The 22,450-nt window shown below is 42.1% G+C and overlaps 3 protein-coding genes across 7 annotated transcripts in view; 1 reads left to right on the top strand and 2 right to left on the bottom strand.

The window, feature by feature from the left end:
* Window positions 1-3,394, top strand: part of mob2a (MOB kinase activator 2a) — a 65,137-nt gene extending 61,743 nt beyond the window's left edge. For all 4 annotated transcript variants that reach the window (XM_088417750.1, XM_088417749.1, XM_088417748.1 and 1 more), the window contains exons 4-5: window positions 512-636; window positions 1,594-3,394. In XM_088417750.1, the coding sequence (XP_088273876.1) occupies window positions 512-636; window positions 1,594-1,910 (442 nt within the window). In that variant the 3' untranslated portion in view covers window positions 1,911-3,394. The remainder of the gene's footprint in view (window positions 1-511; window positions 637-1,593) is intronic.
* Window positions 2,833-5,962, bottom strand: kcnj11 (potassium inwardly rectifying channel subfamily J member 11). The gene is made up of 2 exons (XM_088417746.1): window positions 5,655-5,962; window positions 2,833-5,567 (listed from the first exon to the last, which is right to left on the bottom strand). Exons 1-2 carry the CDS (start codon window positions 5,684-5,686, stop codon window positions 4,388-4,390), a joined length of 1,212 nt encoding a protein of 403 aa, XP_088273872.1. The 5' UTR covers window positions 5,687-5,962; the 3' UTR covers window positions 2,833-4,387.
* A 946-nt stretch (window positions 5,963-6,908) lies between these two features.
* Window positions 6,909-22,450, bottom strand: part of abcc8 (ATP binding cassette subfamily C member 8) — a 44,933-nt gene continuing 29,391 nt past the window's right edge. Inside the window, exons 20-40 of one of the 2 annotated variants that reach the window (XM_088417745.1) lie at window positions 22,291-22,389; window positions 21,568-21,652; window positions 21,207-21,287; window positions 20,746-20,883; window positions 19,075-19,200; window positions 18,772-18,868; window positions 16,689-16,729; window positions 16,482-16,592; window positions 14,191-14,357; window positions 13,626-13,853; window positions 13,197-13,289; window positions 12,974-13,076; window positions 12,579-12,692; window positions 12,107-12,227; window positions 11,589-11,719; window positions 11,440-11,518; window positions 11,262-11,370; window positions 9,713-9,816; window positions 8,663-8,796; window positions 7,349-7,411; window positions 6,909-7,202 (exon numbers count right to left, since the gene is read on the bottom strand). In XM_088417745.1, coding sequence (XP_088273871.1) covers window positions 7,065-7,202; window positions 7,349-7,411; window positions 8,663-8,796; window positions 9,713-9,816; window positions 11,262-11,370; window positions 11,440-11,518; window positions 11,589-11,719; window positions 12,107-12,227; window positions 12,579-12,692; window positions 12,974-13,076; window positions 13,197-13,289; window positions 13,626-13,853; window positions 14,191-14,357; window positions 16,482-16,592; window positions 16,689-16,729; window positions 18,772-18,868; window positions 19,075-19,200; window positions 20,746-20,883; window positions 21,207-21,287; window positions 21,568-21,652; window positions 22,291-22,389 — 2,362 coding nt within the window. In that variant the 3' untranslated portion in view covers window positions 6,909-7,064. Of the gene's footprint in view, window positions 7,203-7,348; window positions 7,412-8,662; window positions 8,797-9,712; window positions 9,817-11,261; window positions 11,371-11,439; window positions 11,519-11,588; window positions 11,720-12,106; window positions 12,228-12,578; window positions 12,693-12,973; window positions 13,077-13,196; window positions 13,290-13,625; window positions 13,854-14,190; window positions 14,358-16,481; window positions 16,730-18,771; window positions 18,869-19,074; window positions 19,201-20,745; window positions 20,884-21,206; window positions 21,288-21,567; window positions 21,653-22,290; window positions 22,390-22,450 lie in introns of both variants that reach the window. The other variant, XM_088417744.1, reaches the window with a different exon arrangement.

Raw genomic sequence — 22,450 nt, forward strand, 5'->3', positions numbered from 1 at the left:
CGAAGGCTGGGTGGTCCAAAAAGAACACCCGAAAGGGCTGTGGGTGGCCCACATGCCTTAAATTGACCACCACTTGTTGTCCTTGAGTTTACTGCTGCCCTTGAGACAGCAGTGAAATTGCTTCATGAGGCTAAGAAAACATTAGGAGTTCTTTGGACATAAAGTGTTATAGGTTCGAGACTGCACATTAAATGGCGGGACTTTATGATCACTCGGGTTTGGAGAACATCATGTTTACACACACACAGACACACACAGAGTGTATTGGGGATTTCCCCAAATGAGGTCATATAGAGAAGCGTAACAATCAGGTGACTTAAGATCACCTACATTGTTGTTTCTCCTAAGTGTGTGTCACGGGACGTTGGCGTATCAGGGCAGCTACTTCTTCAAACATTCTTAAGAAAACATCATTCATTTACTATGAGTCCTTTACGCTCTGTTTTTCCCCGGTGGAGAAATAATGCTATTTTGCAACACGTTAATGTTTTGTTTTCGTTTCTCTTTCCAGAATATACTACTGGCAGGACGAGAAGGGAAAGAAGACAAAGTGCACTGCGCCACAATATGTTGACCTTGTTATGAGTCTTTGTCAGAAACTGGTCACAGATGAGGAAGTCTTTCCTACGAAATATGGTAAATCACTCTCTCTAAGTGGAAGGGATACCATTATTATTTAGGCATTTTCGAAGGTACAAAGTAAACATTTCTTCTTCTATTAATTTGACAACTCAATTAGTTTTTTTTATGTACTAATACTTTTTAAAACTCACTTCCTTTTGCCGTTGACTCAAAATGACATCACTAGCTCAGCAAGGCTCAGGTAACGACTTGTTTTCAGGGTTTGGTCATGTGACGTTTGCAAGCGTGATTCACCTGTCTTGATTGTGATATAGTTTTCAGTCAACAGCAAGGGAGGTCACATGTGTTTTTAAAAACTATTAGTAGTAAATAAAAAAATGACGATCAAATTAACAGTAGTTAATTTTAACTGATTTTTTCAACATGAAAAATCATATCAGTTATCAAAGTATCCTAACTGTTGAGAATGTCTAAATAGGTTTAATATTCCATTTAGTTATCTAAGGCATCAAATGGGCTGCAGGAATTTACCGAATTGCTTTCAACTTTTCTTAAAAAGCATTAGTTATTTAGTGTTGAAAAAATCATTTTTGACCATCTATTTCAGCAGTGGAAAAAAAACAGGAGCGGATCATTATTTTAGTACAGTGTGCATGTACTTGTATTACTTATCATATTTTATACATTTATATTTTAATTGTTATATATGTACTATTTGAGAATATATTTTTGAATTATGCATATTTGCACATGATAAATGACGTTGTTATATACTTATTTTTTACCCTTTTTTTTTTCGTATATACTTTTTCTGACGTTTCCATTGGTGGTGTGCAGTGACCCGTAATAATGTATCAACAAATGTTGTGCTGCTGCCCCCTGCTGCCAATCATGTAGTCGGCCACGCAAACAGAATAAAGCAATCGTTTTTCTTTGCCTTCAAGCTCCAGGCAAATAAGGTAGATATGTCCAAGGTAAACCAGCGTTCTAACTGTCTCGTTCCTCTCTCAGGTAAAGAATTCCCCAACTCCTTCGACACGTTGGTGAAGAAGATCTGCCGGTACCTGTTCCACGTGCTGGCTCATCTTTACTGGGCGCACTTTAAAGAGACGGTGGCACTGGACCTGCAGGGCCACTTGAACACTCTCTATGCACATTTCATCGTTTTTGTAAGGGAATTCAACCTGGTGGACCCCAAGGAGACCTGTATCATGGACGACCTGTCTGAAATCCTGTGTGCCCCCGCCCCGCCCTCGACCGGGCCGGCCCCCTCCTCCCCGGCCTCCTCTCCCTCCCCTTCCTCACAAAACCACGTGACTGAGAGATGAGCGAAGGCGCCGCCAAGATACCGGCCCGGGGAGATAGAGGATAAGGCAGGGGAGAAGGAAAGACGGCCTGGCCGCCTTCTGTGGTGTGCCAGCAGGACTTGACAGACCTTCCATTACACTTGCATATTTTGCTGCAACACCAACCAAGCAGTTGGAAGGACAATGGGAGGGAGGGGCATTGGCGGGGACGGGGGGTGTAGCGAGGGATTTTTGACGCCAGCAGGAATTGGCAGGATCTTTTCTCCCTGGTATGAAGAAAAATAGAAAAAAAAAATCGCCCCCTACCCCCATCTTCTCGGCCATTTAAACTTAGGATAAGAAAAAAAAAAACTAAGGCTGTGTTTCATTTGTTTGGTTTCATTTCATTTTTACTTGTTGGAGAGTTACTTGGTTCTATTTTTGTTTTGGTTTGGTCGGGTTAAAGATGTGTGTGCGTGCGTGTTAGTGCGTGTGTGTGACGGGGGGTTGCAGCGTGGTGATCCAGCCCTCCTTTCTGTCCTCTAGCTCGCGCACATCCTGTACACAAGAGGGCCGTACTTTGCTTGGACCTGCTATTGTCCAGTGTTTGTGTTGGACTGACGGGAGGCGTCTCGTCTGACAGCATGAAGCGCTGCGCTGGCCCGGAACGCCATGATGGCTAATGTTCGCCAATTCCGCTTTGAGTTGTTATGTGGGGGTTCATTTTAAGCCACCTCCTACTCAGGACCCGAGAGAGTTTTGTCACTGCTGCCAGAGAGGCTATTATTTTTCCTCTTTTTTTTTTTTTTTTTTTTTTTTTTCTGTCCCTTTAGTTGGCCAAACTCCTCCACATGGCCCTCACGTGCTGGTGGCGTGGCCCCTAACAAACATGTGATGGAGCTTACTTCCCTGTAGAGGGAGGCAAAGATGAAAATGCACAGAAACTTGGAGACAGAAGAAAATATTAAGATTGTATATTACATATTTAATCTGATCAGAGAAATGGTGATACTTTAACTGCCTGATGGTTAAATTGCAGTGGATTGCTGGTGTCTGTGCGGCATGCTTCCCTTCCCTCCGACCTTTGCCCAAGCAGTACGGATGGACACAAACGTCATCTCTGATGTCCCTCAGAAGCCAACGTGATGTGAAGGGTGAGGAGCGGGGGGAGTGGAGTGTGCTGGCCGTGATCTGCAGTTCTCGATTCTTCTGTTCTTTTCGTTTTCCATGTCCCTTTTTAAATTTTGCTTTTAAAAAGACTGGAAAGAAAATTAGTTTGGAAATAATTACAGTAGTTGTCATACACAGAAAAAAAATTCTGCTTGGACTTCTGTCAGACAACTTCTCTGTGGAGGAGAATTGAGTTTATATTTGTTCTTTTTTAATTTATTTTATTTTTCTTTTTTGCAGGGTTCTTCATTTCTGGCTCTTGTTTTTATGTATTTTAATTATTAACTAAGTTAAAAGCAATTTAATATTTCAAGCTCTGCTGATTATAATCTAATAAAAGAAAAATGCCATTCTGATCCAAATGTCTTTTTTGAAGTGCAGTTTTACTTTTACTATGTGTACATTATTGGAGATTGGATGAGTTTTGCATTTCCTTAAAATGCACCATGTTGTGCACCAGTTTCCACATTATGAGTCACTCACGTTACGTTTTTTTTATTTTACATTCATTAATTGAAGATTTTATTTAGAAGTCACAGCTTTACTGGAGCCACTGAGTGACGATCTTAAGTGACTTGAATTCGCTCAACCTCAATGCAAAATTTCGATATCAGTTTGGTGCTAAGTCATTTATACGGTGATTGATATTGTCTAAGGGTACTCAATTTAAAGTTTACAATAGTTTGAATTGAACCCCTTATTTCTACAAAATAAAATCCATCGAACCATAAATCTTATGAAATTAAAGAATACATATACGTTTATTTGTGCTTTCAGACAAAAAAAATGCTTTAAAGTACCTTTTTTAAATGTTTGCATTAAATTGGTGGTTAAATGCGTGATCGGGGTTTGATCATTCGTCTGACCTATGGTCCTGATGCTGGATTTTTTTTGTTTTTTTACACCTTTATCACTCATTAAACTGCAGTACAGGATGTGTTAAAAGTGAATTATCCAGTTCGCCTGGATGGTCTCTCCTTAACTGATGATCCAGGTTTTCAATGGGGTTGAGGTCTCGCGACTGAGCTGGCCAATGGGAGGAGCTTGCTTCTGAGTGGTGGGCCATTTCTACAATTTTCTCTATGTGTGGTCGTGCCAATAAATACGTTTTTGTTTTTTGTTTTTTCGTTTTTTTAAAAAAAGGTTTTTAATAGTCTCAGCTATTGGTGCTAAATGAAGGTTCGTTGTAGTGAGTTGAATGTAATATAAATACGATTAAAATCCGCCTTGGCAAATAATTTCTCATACAAATCGATCAAATATAAATAGCAAAGAATTGTCCCGAATCGAAGTGAGAGCACGCGTCTGTCCGTATTATCGCATGTATTCACTCCCTAAGTATAAAGCCCTCAGCGGCTCTCCAACCTGGAGCGCCGGGCTACGGTGGACCCCCGCCGCCTTCTGACCGACGGCCGCAAGGTGACGCCCTCGCTCAGTTTAAACCTCGCGATGCCGCCCGCCTCATCCAGTTTCTTGGCGCTGCAGCACGGAGTGGGCACCTTCTGCGTGTTGCCGAACTTGGAGTAGTCCACCGCGTACATGCCGTCCTCCTCGGACACGGTGGGCACGAATCGGTGCCCCCACAGGATCTCCTCGGACACGTAGGAGGTCCTGGCCTGCGTGGTAATTCCGGTGGTCTCCACCACGCCCTCCAGGACCACGATCACTTCCACGTCGTCGTGCTGCAGGTCCGCGGCACACATGGCGTACATCGGGCTGTCCTTGTCGATGACGTGACAGATGATGAGCGGGGACACCAGGAAGACCCCGTTGGTACCCACCGGGTTATCCATGTGGATGTCGATCTGGTCCAGGGGCACCACCTCGCCCTCCTCGGTGGTGGTTCTCCTGACCACCTGCATCCGCACGGTGGCGCTGATGATCATGCTCTTCCTCAGGTCGCCGATTCGCACCATGAAGCAGAGTTTGTTGTTCCGCACCGAGATGACGGCGTGCTTGCTAAAAATGAGGGTCTCGGCGCGCCTGTGCGCCTGCGCGGTCTTCATGAAGATGCAGCCCAGCATGATGGCGTTGATGACCAGCCCCACGATGTTCTGCGTGATGAGCACGACGATGGCGGACAAGCACTCCTCCGTCACCATCCTGGCTCCAAAGCCGATAGTCACCTGCACCTCGATGGAGAAGAGAAAGGCGGACGAGAAAGAGTGGATGTCCGTGACGCACGGCACGAAGTCGCCCGCGCGCCGGTCCAAGTCGCCGTGCGCGAAGGCGATCAGCCACCAGATCATCCCGAACAGGAGCCAGCTGCACAGGAACGACATGGTGAAAATGATGAGCGTGTGGAGCCATTTCAGGTCCACCAGCGTGGTGAAGACGTCTTGGAGGAAGCGACCCTGCTCGCGGATGTTGGTGTGCGCCACATTGCAGGCGCCGTTCTTGGCCACGAAGCGGGCTTTCCTTGTTTTGGACTTGAACCTGGGCTGCTGGACGTCCTCAGCCAAGCGTGTCAGCAAGTAGTCCTCCGGAATGAGACCCTTTCTGGACAACATGGCTTTGTGGCCCGCGCCCCTGAGAAATAAGTCAAACCCACTTTTTTGTCAGCGTTTTCGCTCGGCCGCCATGCTCGCCTGCTTGGGCTATGTGCCCTATCCTCACTTTGCCCCCCAGTCAGGCGCTTGACGTCCCATGGGGGGGATTCCTCTCCTTCGTCCTCAGCTGCCACCGTCGCTCATGGTGCACTAACACCACCCGCGACAACAACACCCCCACCGGTAACAGGCACACAGCGCGTGTTGAGAAATTCTCCACGGACGCACACAAAGACGTAGCCGCCTTATTGTAGCGGTTTCATGAGGATACCGGCCCATCTCTGTCATGCACGTTCCTTTTGTGCTCTCCAGCTCAGTAGAAGGCACGAGATGGGGGTGGGGTAGTGGGTAGGCAGACCCTCCCTCTACCTATGTCATGCCCATGCTAGGAATGCACAAAGGGGGCCAAGATGTATGAAATCTCTCGAGTAGGGGGAACGTACACCTGACACCGATCGAACATTTCTCACGCGTCTGAGGTGCAAGTAGATGAAAGGGTTTGAAAACGTCGCAGAAATGGACGTCATTATCTCCATTCTTTTGCCCAATATCTAGATAATATCTCAATGCAGTTATAACCAATAGCAAGAGGAACACCCACTAGAAGTACAAATGTGTCCACACAGAATACAAAAAAGTCACTGTTTAGAACTGTTTAGAATAACAAAAAATCCGATAACAATTTGAGTTATGGCTTTCAAAAGAAAAGGAACAAAGATAAGCAAGAAAGGGGTGGAAGAAATGGGGTGGAATAAACCAACGAAGGACAAATGAAGCTACAAACGTAAGCCATAATAGCTCATATAGGCAATGAATTACAGTTGGCTGCACCATTCAACAAAATGTCACGAAACCTATCCAAACTGAAAATGAGGGCTCATAGTAACATTTGAAAGCCTTTAACTGATTTTTAAACCTCTTTTACGTTTATAGTCTGCAATGGTACCAAGACTATTTCTTTTTGTTAAGTAGAATATTCTTGAAAATAGCAACAGCTCTAATACAGCAATAATACACTCATATCTCTCCGACAGAGTCGAATCAAAACCTAGCATTATCGTCTTGGTTACATTTTACATTTATAACTGGATAGTAGGCAAAACATTTTAACATTTTTTCAAGAACAGCAATAATTGTGCTTGGTGTAGGCTGTCGAGTGTTGCGGCTATTTCAGGCCTCCTTAGAGCATTCTGAAGTCAGTCTTGGCTCTTGCAGGCTCATGTGACACCAGCGAGAATAAGAATATGTCTTACTGGCAGTGTCAGTGTAAATCAGTCTCCAGGCAGTAACACCTCACTTGCATCAGTTTACAAGCACACGGTTCAGTGATAATATATATTTTATTAACAACTATCTCACATTGTTATGTACAAATATAATACAATATGAATAAAAAATAAAGGTAAATATTCCATGGGTCAATTGCACTTTGAAATGTCTTCCTTTGACATGTTCTCTCCTTCTTGTTCTTCTTGTGCTATTTGTCTGCTTGCACAAAGGAGGCAAAGACGCTGCCCTCCTTATCCAGCAGGGCCCGGGGCTTGTCGTACTCCAGGATGATCCCCCGCTTCATCACAATCACCAGGTCGGCATTCAGGATGGTGTGGACGCGATGCTGTGTGGAACAGAGGAGCACTTAAGAAACACGTGAAAGAGGACTGCAAAATGTGTGTATGTCGAGAGCATATAGGAGCGCGTGCGTGTGTGTGTGTGTGTGTGTGTGGTGGGGGGGGGGGGGGGGGGTGCTGCATATCCACTTACTGCTATAGTAACCACTGTTCTGTCAGCAAAGGCAGTCATTACCACTTTCTGCAGTATGCTCTCCTAAGAGGGCGGGAAGAAAAACACCATTGTAAATCATGAAACAAAGACTGTAAGTCATGAAAACGTTACTGCTCTTTTTAATTTTATAACCATATCAACTGTAAATGATGCATATTGGTTTTTGCTCTCATTTTTCTAAAAGAGAAACCTGAAATTTGAAAACTGTTTGATATTGTACAAGGCTGCACCACATTAACCAAGGTGTACCATTGCCTTGAGATGCACCTCATTTGGTTTGATGACCATGCTCTTAACTCAAAAATTAAATCTCAACTCGTTTCCTTGCATGAAATTGCATACAGATGGCATTAGTTCATTCCAGAACCACTGTGCACCTTCCGATGTACATGCCCTGGCCATAAGTGGGCAGTATAACACAGAGAGAGAGAGACACATGAAGAAGAATTTCACAATTGACTCAGTAAACTGCAGTAATGCTGAAATATTTTCACATAGAACAATGATTGTCAAATAATCTGTTTCTATTTCTATTCTACCATTTTGTTCAAAAGGTTAAAAAAAAAAACAGGAGTTTTGCAAGATCATCTACTGATATGGTTTCATGTTTTACATTGTTTATTAGCGTTAACCTTAGAGACTTTCCTAAGTCAATGTTATGTGATTGCTTTAAATTCAAATCAAATTAATCATTTTATGTAGTTGGACAGGAAATATTATCCAAGAGCACCAAGGAACAAGTAGAAGCCGTTTTTTCGTAAGAACTGCTCGTTAGTTGCCAACTTTCTACTTGTTAAAAAGTGAATTGAGGTCACTGTCACTATGCAGTGGTCGTATACCTTATAAATGTTTCCTTGTCATTTGCTTGTGGGTATCAAACACACAGTACTCACGCAGCCAAATAGTTAGTTTAAAAAAGTAAACCAAATACAATTCAAAGCTGTTTTGTTTTTGGGTTTTTTCTTCGCTCCTCTTGCTTCCAAAAGACTTGACCTAAGAAACTCAATTGGGTGAGGTAGGTTAAACGCTTGGTGTTGTCTGCTCCAGGGCCACGGTGCTGCGCTATCGTGAGAATAAATGTCACTCTGTCTTCAGTAAGCAGCACGATTGCACACAACGGCCCTCAGGCTTCTGTTTGCACTCTTTTCGTTCTGTCCTCCTGTAGAACTAACTCTACTTTTTTAGTCTGTGAATGGTGTTGTCATGGTGACATATCATAATGTGACCTCCATCTCACCCCTCCCTGCCGCCGTCTTTCGCCTAGAAACACTGTTGCCGTAAACACACACTGACCGTTGCCATGTCAATGGATGCCGTGGCTTCATCCATGATAAGGATGCTGCTCTTCCTCACGAAGGCCCTGGCCAGGCAGAAGAGCTGACGCTGACCCTGGCTGAAGTTTTCTCCTCCCTCTGTCACAGTGGCATCTGGAAAAATGTTCAAAAGCGTGATTGATTGTACAATTCATGAGCTAAACTAGTTACAATCACTCGAGACCCCAAACAGGAACAATGGCGAAAAAATACAAATAATACCTACAAAGTGAGGTGAGCATCAATTGATGTTGAATAATCGCTTTTAATCATGTCACCTCCAAGAGAACATTTAAGTACGGAGCGATAACCGGCAAGCCCACAGCAGCTAAATAAAGTCGTAAGCATACCAAGCACTCATCACGTTCATCGCACTCATCATGCGAGTCAGATGAAGGTGAAGTCTGTGATCCGAATATGAGCTTGTCACCTGAGAACAAACACTGTGCATAAATAGCCTGTGCTGGGCATGTGAAATATTGATGTTAATGTATTGTGATACAGTACAGCAGATGTGCACTCAACTGAACCAGCTAAGGAGAACGGAGGGATAAAGTTCTGCACCTTTTAAGTGGCCATGGAAACAAACTGACCTTTGAATTCTTTCTTGCTGGCATGACAAGGTCTGACGCGGGTATCAGGCCCGTGGTTGTCAACCTTTTTCTAACCAGCACATAGCATTTTGGTATGAAACAAAGACTTAAATCAGAGCGATGTGCCATTTGTGTCTGATTTAGTAAACTTTGTATAATGTATCAAAGGAGTCACTGTAAAATCATTTAGCAATAACTTGCTTCATGTTCCAATTAATTTACTCTTAATTCGAAGGAAAAAAAAACACACACACATCTAGTTCTTCCGATAGCGTTAAATTAGATTTGCTGATAGCTGCAGAAACCCAGTTGAAATCTCATCTGCCCCAAGGGGTACTCATACCTTCATTTGAGAACCACTGTATAAGACAGCACGAAGTTATGAATACACACACACTCACACACACATACTAGGATATATCTAAGTATAAATGTACCTAGCCCCCCCGGAAGTGACTTCACCACAGGTTTCAACTGAGCAATCTCCAAAGCTTCCCAAAGCATCTCATCAGTGGCCTTCATTTCTGGATCCAGGTTGAACCTACAAATGTAACGAAAACATAACTCACACCATACATCAAATATTAAACCCGCCATTAGCAAAACCCCACTGACTTATGAAATATTTAGATTAGATGATTAGAAGACATGTTTCTCGCTAGTAAACATAACATAACAAAACATCGTCTGATGACGTTCACTGTCACCATGTACGGAATATCCCATGCCAAATTTTTAAAAACACACCACAATCAATATCAATTCTGAGCGTGAGTTCATATTTTAAGCCTGCATACTCAATGTCACAATATGTTCAAACTTGATTTGTATAATTGTTTTTTATTTGTATATTTTGCTAATCCGTCATTTGCAATCCCATGTGTATAGAGACCCCCTTCCGTCATCATCGAGCCATTGTTTAATCATCACTACTGGCACTTCCATCTTCAATCCAAAGCTAAACCTTACAGTCTTCCCTTCAATCACATAATTATACTAATCAAATAGACAAGATTATAACACTAATCACCAAACAACACAACGCCTAGCGTGCATGCATCCACACGTATGCTGTACGTTGGTGTAAAATGGTGCTCTGGCAGTAGCAACGAATTGCTCGCCTCTGTAATTAGTGTACATATGTTATGCATAAAAAGAATACAAGGACTTTTTGGGGCATTATGTACTTTTTAATAGGGCTCCCAAAAAGATGATCTTTTATTTTATTTTTTATTTTTTTTCCAAAAACGACCTCACATTAATATTTATGGTTCGGTTTTCAAATGATCCAAGGTATTTCCTAGTCATATTGTGGCTTATTGTGGACTACTTAACAAAATTAAAAAAACTTGTTAAAAAACAAAAAAAATAATGGAAAATAATAAATATTTAGGGTGGTAATTTAGGTTACTATCTAGGTTCATCTCTTTTTTTAATGGTCATGTTTTTCGTTATTCATGTTCTGATAACCAGGAAACGCAGTGATTTATTTTTTAATTTTTTTTAAATTTCAATGAGAATTAATTCATCGAGCCATAAGAGGATAAAACGTGACCTGCATGTTTTTATGGAATGAGGACAGAAGGTGGAAAAAAGAATTTGGAATCATGAGTCAAACCCCGGACCTCTAAATTGTGAAGCTACTTAACTCAGGAAGAGGTAGATTAGTTATATTTCCATTAGCTCATAGGAGAACATTTGTGTCAGTACAAATAAGTAAACCTACTCCCCGGAACAGATTTGCAATCGAGCAGAGAGTTCCACTTGAATAAAACTGATCTATTCTGGAAAGCTTGTACAGGCACTTCTTCAGTTGTCTAAAAATAACATAGGCTCTTTTCAAGGAATGCGGCAAACTTGACATAAACAACCGCAGAGCCTAAGTTTTAAAGCCCCTCTATCTCATCTATCCTCTTGAGGTGTCACTTGATCTAATGGGACGTGACAAGAACATCGGCGGGTAAAACGCATGCTTGTTCCTGATACCGAATGGTGCCGCTGAAGAGAATGGGGTCTTGCAGGATGATGGACAGGCGAGACCTCAGCGTCTGCAGGGGCAGCTTGGCAATATCAATGTCATCAATCACAATTCTCCCTGTGCAAAGTTAAGAAAGAATTCAGATCAAATATACGAGGAAGAGTAGCGACAAACATGCACGCAAACCTTCAAACATGTCCACCATGCGGAAGAAGGCCAAAGAGAAAGATGATTTGCCGCTGCCCGTCCTGCCGCAGATCCCCACCTGCCAAGCGCACAGCCGACATTCATTTCGGCATGCTTCTTTAGCTCGCTCTCAGCTGAAGTCTTCTTACCTTCTGCCCGGGGCTGATGTGAGCGTGGACATTTTTGAGCACGGGTTTGAGCGTGGCGTCGTAGCGGACGCTCAGGTTCTGGATCTGGATCTCGCCACGTTGGGGCCAGCCGTCAGGGACCTGAGACAGGGCTGGCAATCACAGCAAAATATGCCTAGCGTGAGTTGGATCGCAAACTAGATGGATTGTGTCCTTAAGACTCCTGAGGCCCAGCCTGTCTGTGTCAACTTTTTGGATTCTTTTTGGTCCATATCGTTTGACTCGTTCGAGCTATTCTATAGTCCTAGTGTGCTCATGAAAGGATACCGTGTCCTTTCCAATGATGTCTCATGCAATTGTGTTCATCATCTTTGCTGTCTTGCTGAGACATAAATTTGTGCCCACAAATGAATGCGCTAAGGTCTGAGGGGACTATCTGGATGAGGAGTGGTCAGAGCCAGGTTTAAATAACTTGACTAATGATAACTGATTAAGTTTTATAGAACACCAAACGCTTTCTAATGAAAGATGGAACTCACTCAGTAGACCCTCGTAATTCTCTGGTTCTGTTTTGAGAAGGCCGTTAATCCTTTTGACTGATCCCAGCTGTACTTCCATGTCCGCCAGGTTACGGACCATCCAGTTCAGGTAATTGGACACCTGGTAGATAAAAGGCATTCAATCAATAATTCTTCAGTTACAATGGGAAATATTAGATGAAGATTTGCTTCAATTAGTTTTAATACCACAACAGTTTTTAGTTTGTAATACTAATAATTTGGGACAATGTGTGGCGCTATTGCTACCTACTTACAGCAGCTAGCGAACATATTTGCATTGTAACTGTTGGGTCAAAAAATCTACCAGTTATGAGTAATTAAAAAAGAGGACCGACTCATTATTTGATCCAGCGTTCTGGGTTGTTTGTTTTATGACATGTTTTTCTTTGTCGAGGTCTGAGGTAATATCCTGGGGTCACAAGTGAGACACTCAGCAGACAGGTAATCTCACCATGAGTGCGTAGGTGAGGCCCAGCCCCACCAGTCCGGGAGACAGGTCATCAGAGAGCGAGTTTGTGATGGAAGCCACGGCTGCTACCAGCACCACACAGGTCCCGATATATTCCTACCGGAAGATATGTCAACGGAGAATGTTGAACTGATTTAATGCAGCATGTGGTCAAAATAAAAAGAGGTAAAGCAGTGTATTTCCTGTCAACACACATGCCTAAAAAAAAGTCCAGATTTGCCCAGGGATCCATTAACGCTAAAATTTAATTTCCACCGGGGCCAGATGAACGGCCCCACATTATATCATTATCGCCAGGCGGCATGTTATGAAGGCGAGATGGAGGAACATTGTACGTTCTCTAATGCTAAAAATGCTCACTCTAAAGCAGTTATTACCATGCGGACCTCCAGCCACCGATTAGCTGCTGTGAGAAAAAGCGAGGCGATGTTGTTGGCATCTGTAAACTGAAGCAACCTCTGTCTGAACCGGGGCTCGTACCTGAGGAATAGGAAAACATTCTTTTCATTACTTAACCAGAAAAGTTATTTTATTAGTGCAAAGACACCAGAATATTCCTCAAGTCATGCATGAGATCATTCAAGGAGCTCATGAGCTCACCTGAGAGCCCTAATGGTGGTGAGACCCTCCACCGTCTCAGAGCAGTGGGAAAGCAGAGGCAGTTGAGTGCTGTCCTCTAACTGCTGTAGGTCCCTTCGCAAAAGAAAGGGAAACAACAGCTGCTTCAAAAAAGTTCGACAAAATGAGGCTAATTCAGCTACTCTCAAAAGCTAAAGTATGCTTGCATGTTGCCCGATATGTGTAATACATTTGTTTAAAATGACCATGAGTTGCATTGCTTGCATTAAGTTTATTTTAAGGTATGGTTTATGTTGTTTCCACATTTTACATGTGACACTCACATGGGATTTTTTTTAATTCATCTTTTGATGATAAACAATGCGATGACTTGTGTGAAGTCTCAATGAACTTGGTGTCATCATGCATCTTGTGCAAACGACCCACATGACCCGATCCTGACAGTCTTACCTGGAAGCAACACGAAAGTATTTCTGGATGAAGTAGCAAGTGACAGCCAGCGGCAGGAGGGCTATGAGGAACACGGGAGTGACGTAGGAAATGACCCCCAGGGCGGACACGCACAGCAAGGTGGAGCGAGAGAGACACTCCAAGGTGGTCGGGATGTGCTGGTCGATGGTGTTGGTGTCTGTGGAGAATCGGTTGAGGATGTTGCCGAGTGGCGTGGTCTCAAACAACCTGAAATGTCGAAAAAATATATATAACAAATATTCTCGTCCATTTCAATGTGGCACTTGACCTCGATCCAGGTTGCATGTGCGCTAAAGCCTATCCCATCTGATTTTGAGCACGAGACGGGTTGAAATGTATTTACGTATGAGAGACAGGACAGTGTGCGTGTGTCTATGTGTGCGCGTGTGGGCTTTGTGAAATGTAAGCAGATGGCGCTTGGGGTAATGGGGCGAAAAAGCGTCCTTTTAACTGCGATTCTGCTTTTAATACAAACGCACACATCGTCAATCTCTTTCGCACATCACAGCACATCGTACTGCTACAGTACATCGAGGGTTTGTACCTCATGGGGGCCAGGGTGATCTTGTTCAGGAGGTTCTGGTGAAGCTCCTTGGCCACGCTGAGACCGGTCCACTCCACAGCCACAGAGGAGGCCAAACACAGGATGATGCCAAGACAGCATAACATGCTGAACACTGAAAGATACCAGGAGTGACTGAAGCCACAGTCCTGGAAAACAAGCACAAAGGCAATTGAACATTGTTGCAGTGTTATGGAATATTTCTTAATACTGCTACTCTAACAGTAATATATGTTTATATATATATATATATATATATATATATATATATATATATATATATATATATATATATATATATATATATATATATATATATATATATATATATATATATATATATATATATATATATATATATATGCAACAAAAGCCATTTATGAAGAGGTTTGAGGATGAAGGACAGTAATTCACTTCCATGACTGGTATGGATTTTCCTAATCGACTGATGGACAAACACTTATATCAGCACTTCCTTTGGATTGACCTCTTTACGACACTGATAACACAGAGTAACTGCTCACTACAATAATGCACACTGGAAACATCAAACAGTCTACTTGTCTTATTCCTTGTCACTGTGTTAATGGTAAGTGTGTTGTGCACGACAACGGACTTGCAGCTACATTAAGAGGGCCAGTAATTTTATTTGATAACAGGAAGCGGACTTAGCTCTGTGTCTATGTGCAGATTAAACACATTTGGCAGGCATTCACTGCGCTGAAGTTCAGCCAAGCATCCTTTGGCACCGAGCACACTGCTTATCTTCTACTTCAGTCAATATGAAGTGTGTTTGAATGGAACAAAAAATAAGGGAGGAGATTGAGGTGCCTTTCAGAGTCCTTAGCTTTTACATGACCATGGGAAATGTGAGCCGGCATACACATACACGCACTCACGCACGCTGTATATGTATATATTTAGACTTGTAAATATATATTGATACCTGATCTCTCTGACCTGAAACAAATGTGATATAGCATGTGACTCTCTAGGTTAAATCTGCAAGTAGTAATATACAATATATTGTTGTATTTTTATTTTGTTGTCATACACAGGGTATGTTTGTGACATTTCAGGAGAGTCAACGGCATCTTTCATGTTCGCATAGAGTTGTAATAATATTCACTCTGAAAAGATTAATTCACTGTAGTCTTTCTTTCTCCAGCTTGCCCTATTCATCAATTCATTCATTTTGCTGTTCTAAAGAAGAGGCTGGCATGTGGTTGAGGGCTTGTTAAAGAACACTCCATCTGGAGCTGGCAGTCAACGGTTGTGCTAGTGTTTTAGGTCAGAGCGGCTGAACAGTGATTCACAGATTAGCGCCAACTTGGTTATGTAATTTGTTGCTCTCCGCGTTTCAGAAAAACTGTTATGAATACAGTGTATAGTTTACAGTGAACGCAGGCAGTTAAGCCAATTAAAAAGGACATGATATGGGGGCCGAGAAATGTTTGCTAATTAGCAGATTGTTGCAAGAATAGTTACAAAACGCGTGTGCAGTTACAACCATACTACTGGCTTTGATTAGTTTTGTATTTGTGACAGAACTTCTCAATACATGAAAAAAATAGATGCATTTAAATGGCGCGGGAATGGAAATCTGTCATAAAACAAGGACTGCGACAATGTTCTCAGCATTAACATTGCGGCAATACCAGCTCGGTTTTCCACGCAATAAACAAGTTTACTTATAGAGTTACTGTTGTGAAATGTAATAAAGTTAATGCATTGCTATGTATTTGGCCTTGAGGTATTTTTAATACAAATATTTTAGGGAATAATAACCTCTACTACAAAAGCATATGTTTTTGATCGACGATGGGCAGTCAAAGCATGGGCCCCATGTTTGCAAAGGTAGGCGTTGCAATGATGCATGGTACACAATACCTTGATACAAAGCGCGTCACATGCTTCATTTCATTCATTAGGTCAGCCAAGCATCAAATGTCAAAGGTGAGAGATTTTGTTTTGACTGTAGTTTGTTGTTGATTTTCCTTTCACACACTCAACTTTGGCACAAACCGTAATAAAATGTGTAAATCGAAATCCATGCTCTCATCACAGCATTAGCAAATAAATAATACGTCCGGATAAAAAGACGGCACTGTTTTGAAGTGGAGATAGAGTTTATATAGGCATTTTGATTCCGCATTTCTCAGCATTTTTTTTTTTAATTTGAGCTGAATGAATTGAAATAACATCACATTGTGCATTTCTGTTCAAATATAGACAGGAACCAAAGTGAATATGAAAACATTCCTCTCCCTCACCTGAACAAGTGTACAATTACGTGCTGTGGTGTCCGACTTGGCCGTGATGACGTGTGAGGTCCAGTGTGCCAGCCAGTAGTCAATGGACACCATGAGGGTGTGTTTTAGGAGCTGTGACAGGAGGAGCAGGGTGAGAAGGAGGATCCCGGCCGAGGACAGGTAGGTGCCACAGGAGCGCCAGGGTATGGTGGCTCGTTGACGCATTACCTGCGACAGATTGTCGTCATCGTCACTCTCCAAGGATTCTTCTGCAGACAAGAAAGGGATGAGTTCACTGGAAGGATTTTACATGCCATAATGTCTCTGATGAAGACAGAGCCACACTTTTTTCTTACCTGGAATGAACCTCATTTCTTTACTTAGCTGCACTCTGCTGCTGCAAATTGTTGATATATTCTGTACTCCCTAAAATCCACTTACACATTTGTCAGCTCTCTTTTCTACTCTCTGCATAATAAGCAATTCCACATACAAAATATACAACAGTATCTACTTTTGCTAGGGGGCCAAGAACCTATAACATTTCATCGCAAATATGTGGGCATATGGCCAGTTACGAAGGCCTATTCACACAGTCCAAGTAACAAGGATAATTATGTAGGGTAGTGGTGTCCACATGTTTTGCAAAGAGGAACGCATTAAATTAAAAGTAGAAATAGACCACTTAAAGAAAGACACTCTGTTACTGATGATGAATTACATCTGAATTATTCACCGATGTTCGGTTAACATGACGTGCCTAACACAAGGTGAGTGAGGAACAGATGGCACGGTGCTTGAGGTCCATCTGGTCTCTGTTCAATGTCATGCTAAAGTCATATCAATGGTGTTTTGTTTCAACTGTACTGGTTTTTTGTCCGTTCAGGTCACTTGTTCATAAAATGACCATCAAGAAGTGGAACTACGGGGCTTTTGAGACAGAATCACACGGAGGCGCTTGCTAGCTTGTCGTATTGAAGAAATTCCTGGCAGTGGGGAACATCGTTTACTAATCTCCCATTTTCATACACTTTGATTACTTTTGAGTTTTTTTAGAAATCTGAAAATGGACATTTCTGTCCAACATTCACCTTTTAGTCAGTAACTCAAAACTAATATCCTTGACACGCCTGCTTTCGTCAAAACACATCACATATGTATTTTCTACTTTGTCAATAGTGCTGATGTGCCACGCGTTATTCATTTTATGCCAGAGGCATAAGTGGGCAAGTGGAAATTTGAACAAGGGACACATTTGGCCCCCCTGGCTACATTGTGGACATATCTGATATAGAGTATTATGCAGGATTTCAGTCCAAACTGACTCAATCAGAGTAACAAGTGAATGAGGAGGCAACCATCTTTAAAATATACATAAACCTAAGTGTAAAACAAATAATAAATACATCTAAATATACAAAATGGTTTCACTTGTGAATACTGATATAATGGTAGGACTACATGTTCTACTATTCCGATGGATGAAATGTTTTGCGGTAGCGGCGGAGCATATGCCAACTGAGGGTGTGGAACTGGCATTAACACCTGCTGTAAATATATATTTCCACACACCATGCAGCAGGTTAAGGAGCATGAGGCTGCACGTGAGTGTTGACAGGAACCTGGAAGGCGAGAGATAGGACTAAAACGGTTCACGGTTACCATTAGTGTCCTACGCTATGCAGGCAGGATTTTGGAAAAGCAAAAAATGGGAGAGCGCTTATATTGTAGTTTTGATTGTGAAGCAGCTTTTGCTTGTATTTATTTATTTTTTTGCTGAACCATGCTTACTGCCCACACCTGCTCGTTCGAACATGAGAATGCAAAACTGGTGCTGGGGTAGCCATGGCGCAACCCCAGGGTTGTCTCCAGCATGTGGAAAACAACACGAAAGACAGAAAAAGAGCACAACCACCACAACACCCAGCAAACTTGAAATAAATACATGGAAATTGGGAGACAAACTTGTGTCATATCAAATGGCTTGAGGAAGGGAGAGACACAAAAAGCTAAAACCAGAGAAACGCTCTGTGATGGGGTGGTCTCAGATATAAAATATTATAAATAATAATAATGATCAAAAATACATACAACATATTATTTCAAGCCTTGTTTTACAAAGTGAAGCAAACAAAAGAAAGTTATTGTTGGAAAAGGCTAATTATATGCTGTCTCCATCAAGACAGGACCAAAACAGCAGCAAGAAAAGACAATCGGAGAGCTGCATGCGGTAAACTCAAGGACAGAATGCCCTTTTCTTAATCACGTCCACATGTAATTGTTCATTAGCATCAGTGCTTGGAATCCTCACCTTCCTCATCCTCCTCAGTCTTAGCAGCCTCTCTCGAGTACATTGCTCTCCGCAGGTTTTTTCTCTCCATATCTGTCATGCTTGATGCTACTGTCTCCTAGAGGGGAGATGAAAAATATGGTCTCCCTATTAAACAAAAGACAGCAATGTGTGTGTGTGTGTGTGTGTGTGTGTGTTATGCAAATACCTAGTCAATCTAACATTAATTACATAGAGCAATATAGTTTTTAAATATGCACGAGCAAAGTATAACCAAAGCAGTTCAATATTAAATGGCCCTGCAGGCGACTGCTGATTGATTACCGGCTCAAACTCCTGATCCTGTCTGTGCATCAGTGTCTTCCACTGCTCAAAGAGCTCAGGTTCAGACTTCTGGATGTCCTTCAGTGTACCTTCAGTCTGGATGGTGCCATCTTTCATTGCAATAATCTGAAAGACACATAGATGCAGGCGTAACTTTGTAACTATCTTTGTGATTTTGGCGTACACGTACACATAGACAACAGGGCTAAAAAATATATATTTACAGACCAGTTTTGTGAATAATTTACTTCATTTGAGGAGCACTATTCTGATTTTGTGAAGCATTTTTTGTTGCAGGTTCATCCCAGGGATCTGAAGCAAGGTTTTGTATTAAACAATAATATGACAGGATTAACAACTAATATTATTTATTTATTTATTTTTAATACTTTCTTTCTATCAGAGTTTGAAATGTCCAACAAAACATTTGAATAGTCCTCACAGCCTCACATTAGGCTAGCGGAGACTTGTGCTGTATCATCAAGTTATGACAACATAACTGATAAAAGGTTTGTTAGCGTTCTCAATCAATGATTGAATATGATCCTTTAAAGGCGGTGCGTTGATGCGTGTATTGTGTAGTATTTATTGTGTAAAGATAAATGGATAAATAAACGCCTGATAGGGCTATTGTATTGATGTCCATGTGTTATTTGGTGGCTTGCTAGCATGTTGTTGCAGCTTCCTTGACATGTCAATGTATAGCGATGAACAACAATCAACATAAACATATGAATAAACAAATTGAAAAAAAAATCCTTGCATCCTTTTATTAAGTACCGACTTTAGTCAAGGACTCGTTTCATCTTAAGTGTCAAAGAGCGGACCCACGAGCACGCGAAAGCAGGTAACTGAGATCAGTGGATTTATCTAACAACAAGGCAGCTAGGTCATGAGGCAACTGGAGCTGGCTTGCACTAGGCGGCATGGGAGGCAGCAGACAGGTAAACATAGCGGGATTGTGGTCAGGCTGGTGGAGCTGTTCTTCCGACAGGTGTAACTTGCAAGAGGGTAGTCGAAGACAGGTGTGGTCAAGACACAGGCAGGCAAAAGCAAAACAATAGGCAAGCGCGTAGTCAGGAAGAGGCAGGGTTGAGACACAAGTAGGAAAGGCAAGAGTAAACACGAGAATTCTTGGCATATGGTGCAAGACAATCTGGCAGGGACTGGCAGGAAGAGACGGGCCTTTATGCTGGGAAGGTAGAAGGTTGCACCTGGCACTGATTGGACTCATTGAGAGGAATATGGTCAAACAGGTTTGTGAGAGAGAGTGGGCTGGCTGGCCAGGGAGGCTGTGACACAGAGTGGCCAAAATCCTCCCATACATGCAACTTTGATGATGCAGGTGGTTTTCTCTCCTCTTCTGCTTGACATGCTCCATTGACAGCGAATGTGCAACGCCAATTTAACATGTAGCCTACATGAGAATGTGCATATTTTTTTTTCATCAAGCAATACAAGTATCATTTGTGGGATGAGATGCGAGGTTTATATTGTTCCATACGTATCATGTACTAAGTATAACAAAACCTTCCACTCTTGGACACAAATGAACTGTCACTCCAAAATGATTTGGGACCGTGGGCGGATGCTCGATTCTCAGTTTAGCAAATTTAGGTCACAAACAGCAATGCCGAGCCACTCATTATGAGCCTTGGACAAAGATCTCACCCAGTCTGCATGCAGCAGATACTGCAATTTGTGTGTGACCAGAACCACGGTCCTCTTCTCCTCTCTCAGCATCTTGAGGATACCGTCTTGCATGAGATGGTCACTCAAGTGAATGTCTAAGGCAGAGAATGGGTCGTCCTGTAAAAAGACATTTCAAAGTGTGACAAATTCAAGGAAGACCCTATACGAGTGCTTTTGGAAACAATTGAGTTGCTGGGCATCCATCTACAATAAGCTTCAAAGTCCACTTGTCATTTGATCTTATTCTTGCTAAAGGTCTGGCCAGGATAGTTTAACTGAAACATTACAAGGAAAAGCATAATACTCATTTATGTAAAAGCTTTTTCCCCCTTGCACATTCTTATCTGAACCTGGACCTTGTCAAATAAATAAACCATTTTCCACAAATATGAAAATAATCCCTAGATCTGATTCTGAGAAGGGATCTTGACGAGACTCACCAAAAAGACAACATTGGTCTGCTGATACAAGGCTCTGGCCACACTGATTCGTTGCTTCTGCCCTCCTGAGAGGATGATACCCTGCAACAAAGGCAACCAGTTTAAAGAGGGAAGAGATAGTATCATATTCAGTTACAGACAGGAATAAATAAAATCACCAAACGCATGAATGTGCACCGCCCCGAGCAAAGATTGATTCAAATCCCTGCACACACCAGCATTACATCCCCACAGCGCAGTAATGATGACAAATATTGCTGCCATTCTATGCAGAGAGCCCTAGTGAGATGAGCGACGAGCAGATGAGGCAGTAAAAATCCCTATCGAGGAATCCAAATGAAATGTGTTGCAGTTTACGTACCCTCTCTCCGATTTCCGTCTGGTCCCCCTGTGGAAGGATGTCGATGTCAGGCTGAAGTGAGCAGGCCTCGATGACAGCTTTGTATCTAGTGGACACCAATACAAATAAAATAGTGAAAAGAATCAGCGTGAGGTATACCAACAATATCGCCAAAATGAAACCTGTTAGTTCCTCTGGTGACAGTGATGCATCAATAGTTGACCAGAAATCCAAGAACACTGCTTGGACTCAACACACGGTGGATAAAAAAGATAAATAAAGATTGACTCTATATGGCTGAACTGAAAAATAAAAAGGCTATGACTAAACAAGGTGGTTGAATAGAAATGTGAATTGGAGCTAATCTATGTCATCAAAAATCACTACAGCAACCAAGCAAGTCCATTAGAAGCAGCTACTGAAAATGGACCTATAAATCAAAGCAGAAAAGTCATTATCCGAGAATACAGCATGTAACCTTTTAAAGTGACCCAAACAGGACAATAATTAATTTTAATTGTTAACAAAAACACAGCACTTGGTCAAGAACTTTGCAAGCACTTTGATAATCTCTTAATGGCTTCCTGTACTATTTGCAAGAGAATTCTTCCAGTCAAAACATACACTTAACACTGCGCTGACCAAGGCAAGTCCATAAGGATGTCACTAATTGTTTGGGACCCAATTTTCATATACAGTAATTTTATGTATTTACTTCAAAGTGTATTCCAAGACCAATCTTACCTGGTTTTGATCATCGGCATCTCAAATGTGATGTTTTCTACGAGGGTGGCATTCAACAGCCAGGGCTTCTGGGACGCATAGGCTACTGCACATCTCTTCCTACCAAAGGTGTCAAATGAAACACAAGACTTGTGGTGAAGGTCGGAACAAATTTTATCTG

This window comes from Hippichthys cyanospilos, chromosome 6, assembly GCF_059441005.1.
Source record: "Hippichthys cyanospilos isolate Australia breed blue-spotted pipefish chromosome 6, RoL_Hcya_1.0, whole genome shotgun sequence".
In the NCBI taxonomy this organism is placed as follows: Eukaryota; Metazoa; Chordata; class Actinopteri; order Syngnathiformes; family Syngnathidae; genus Hippichthys; species Hippichthys cyanospilos.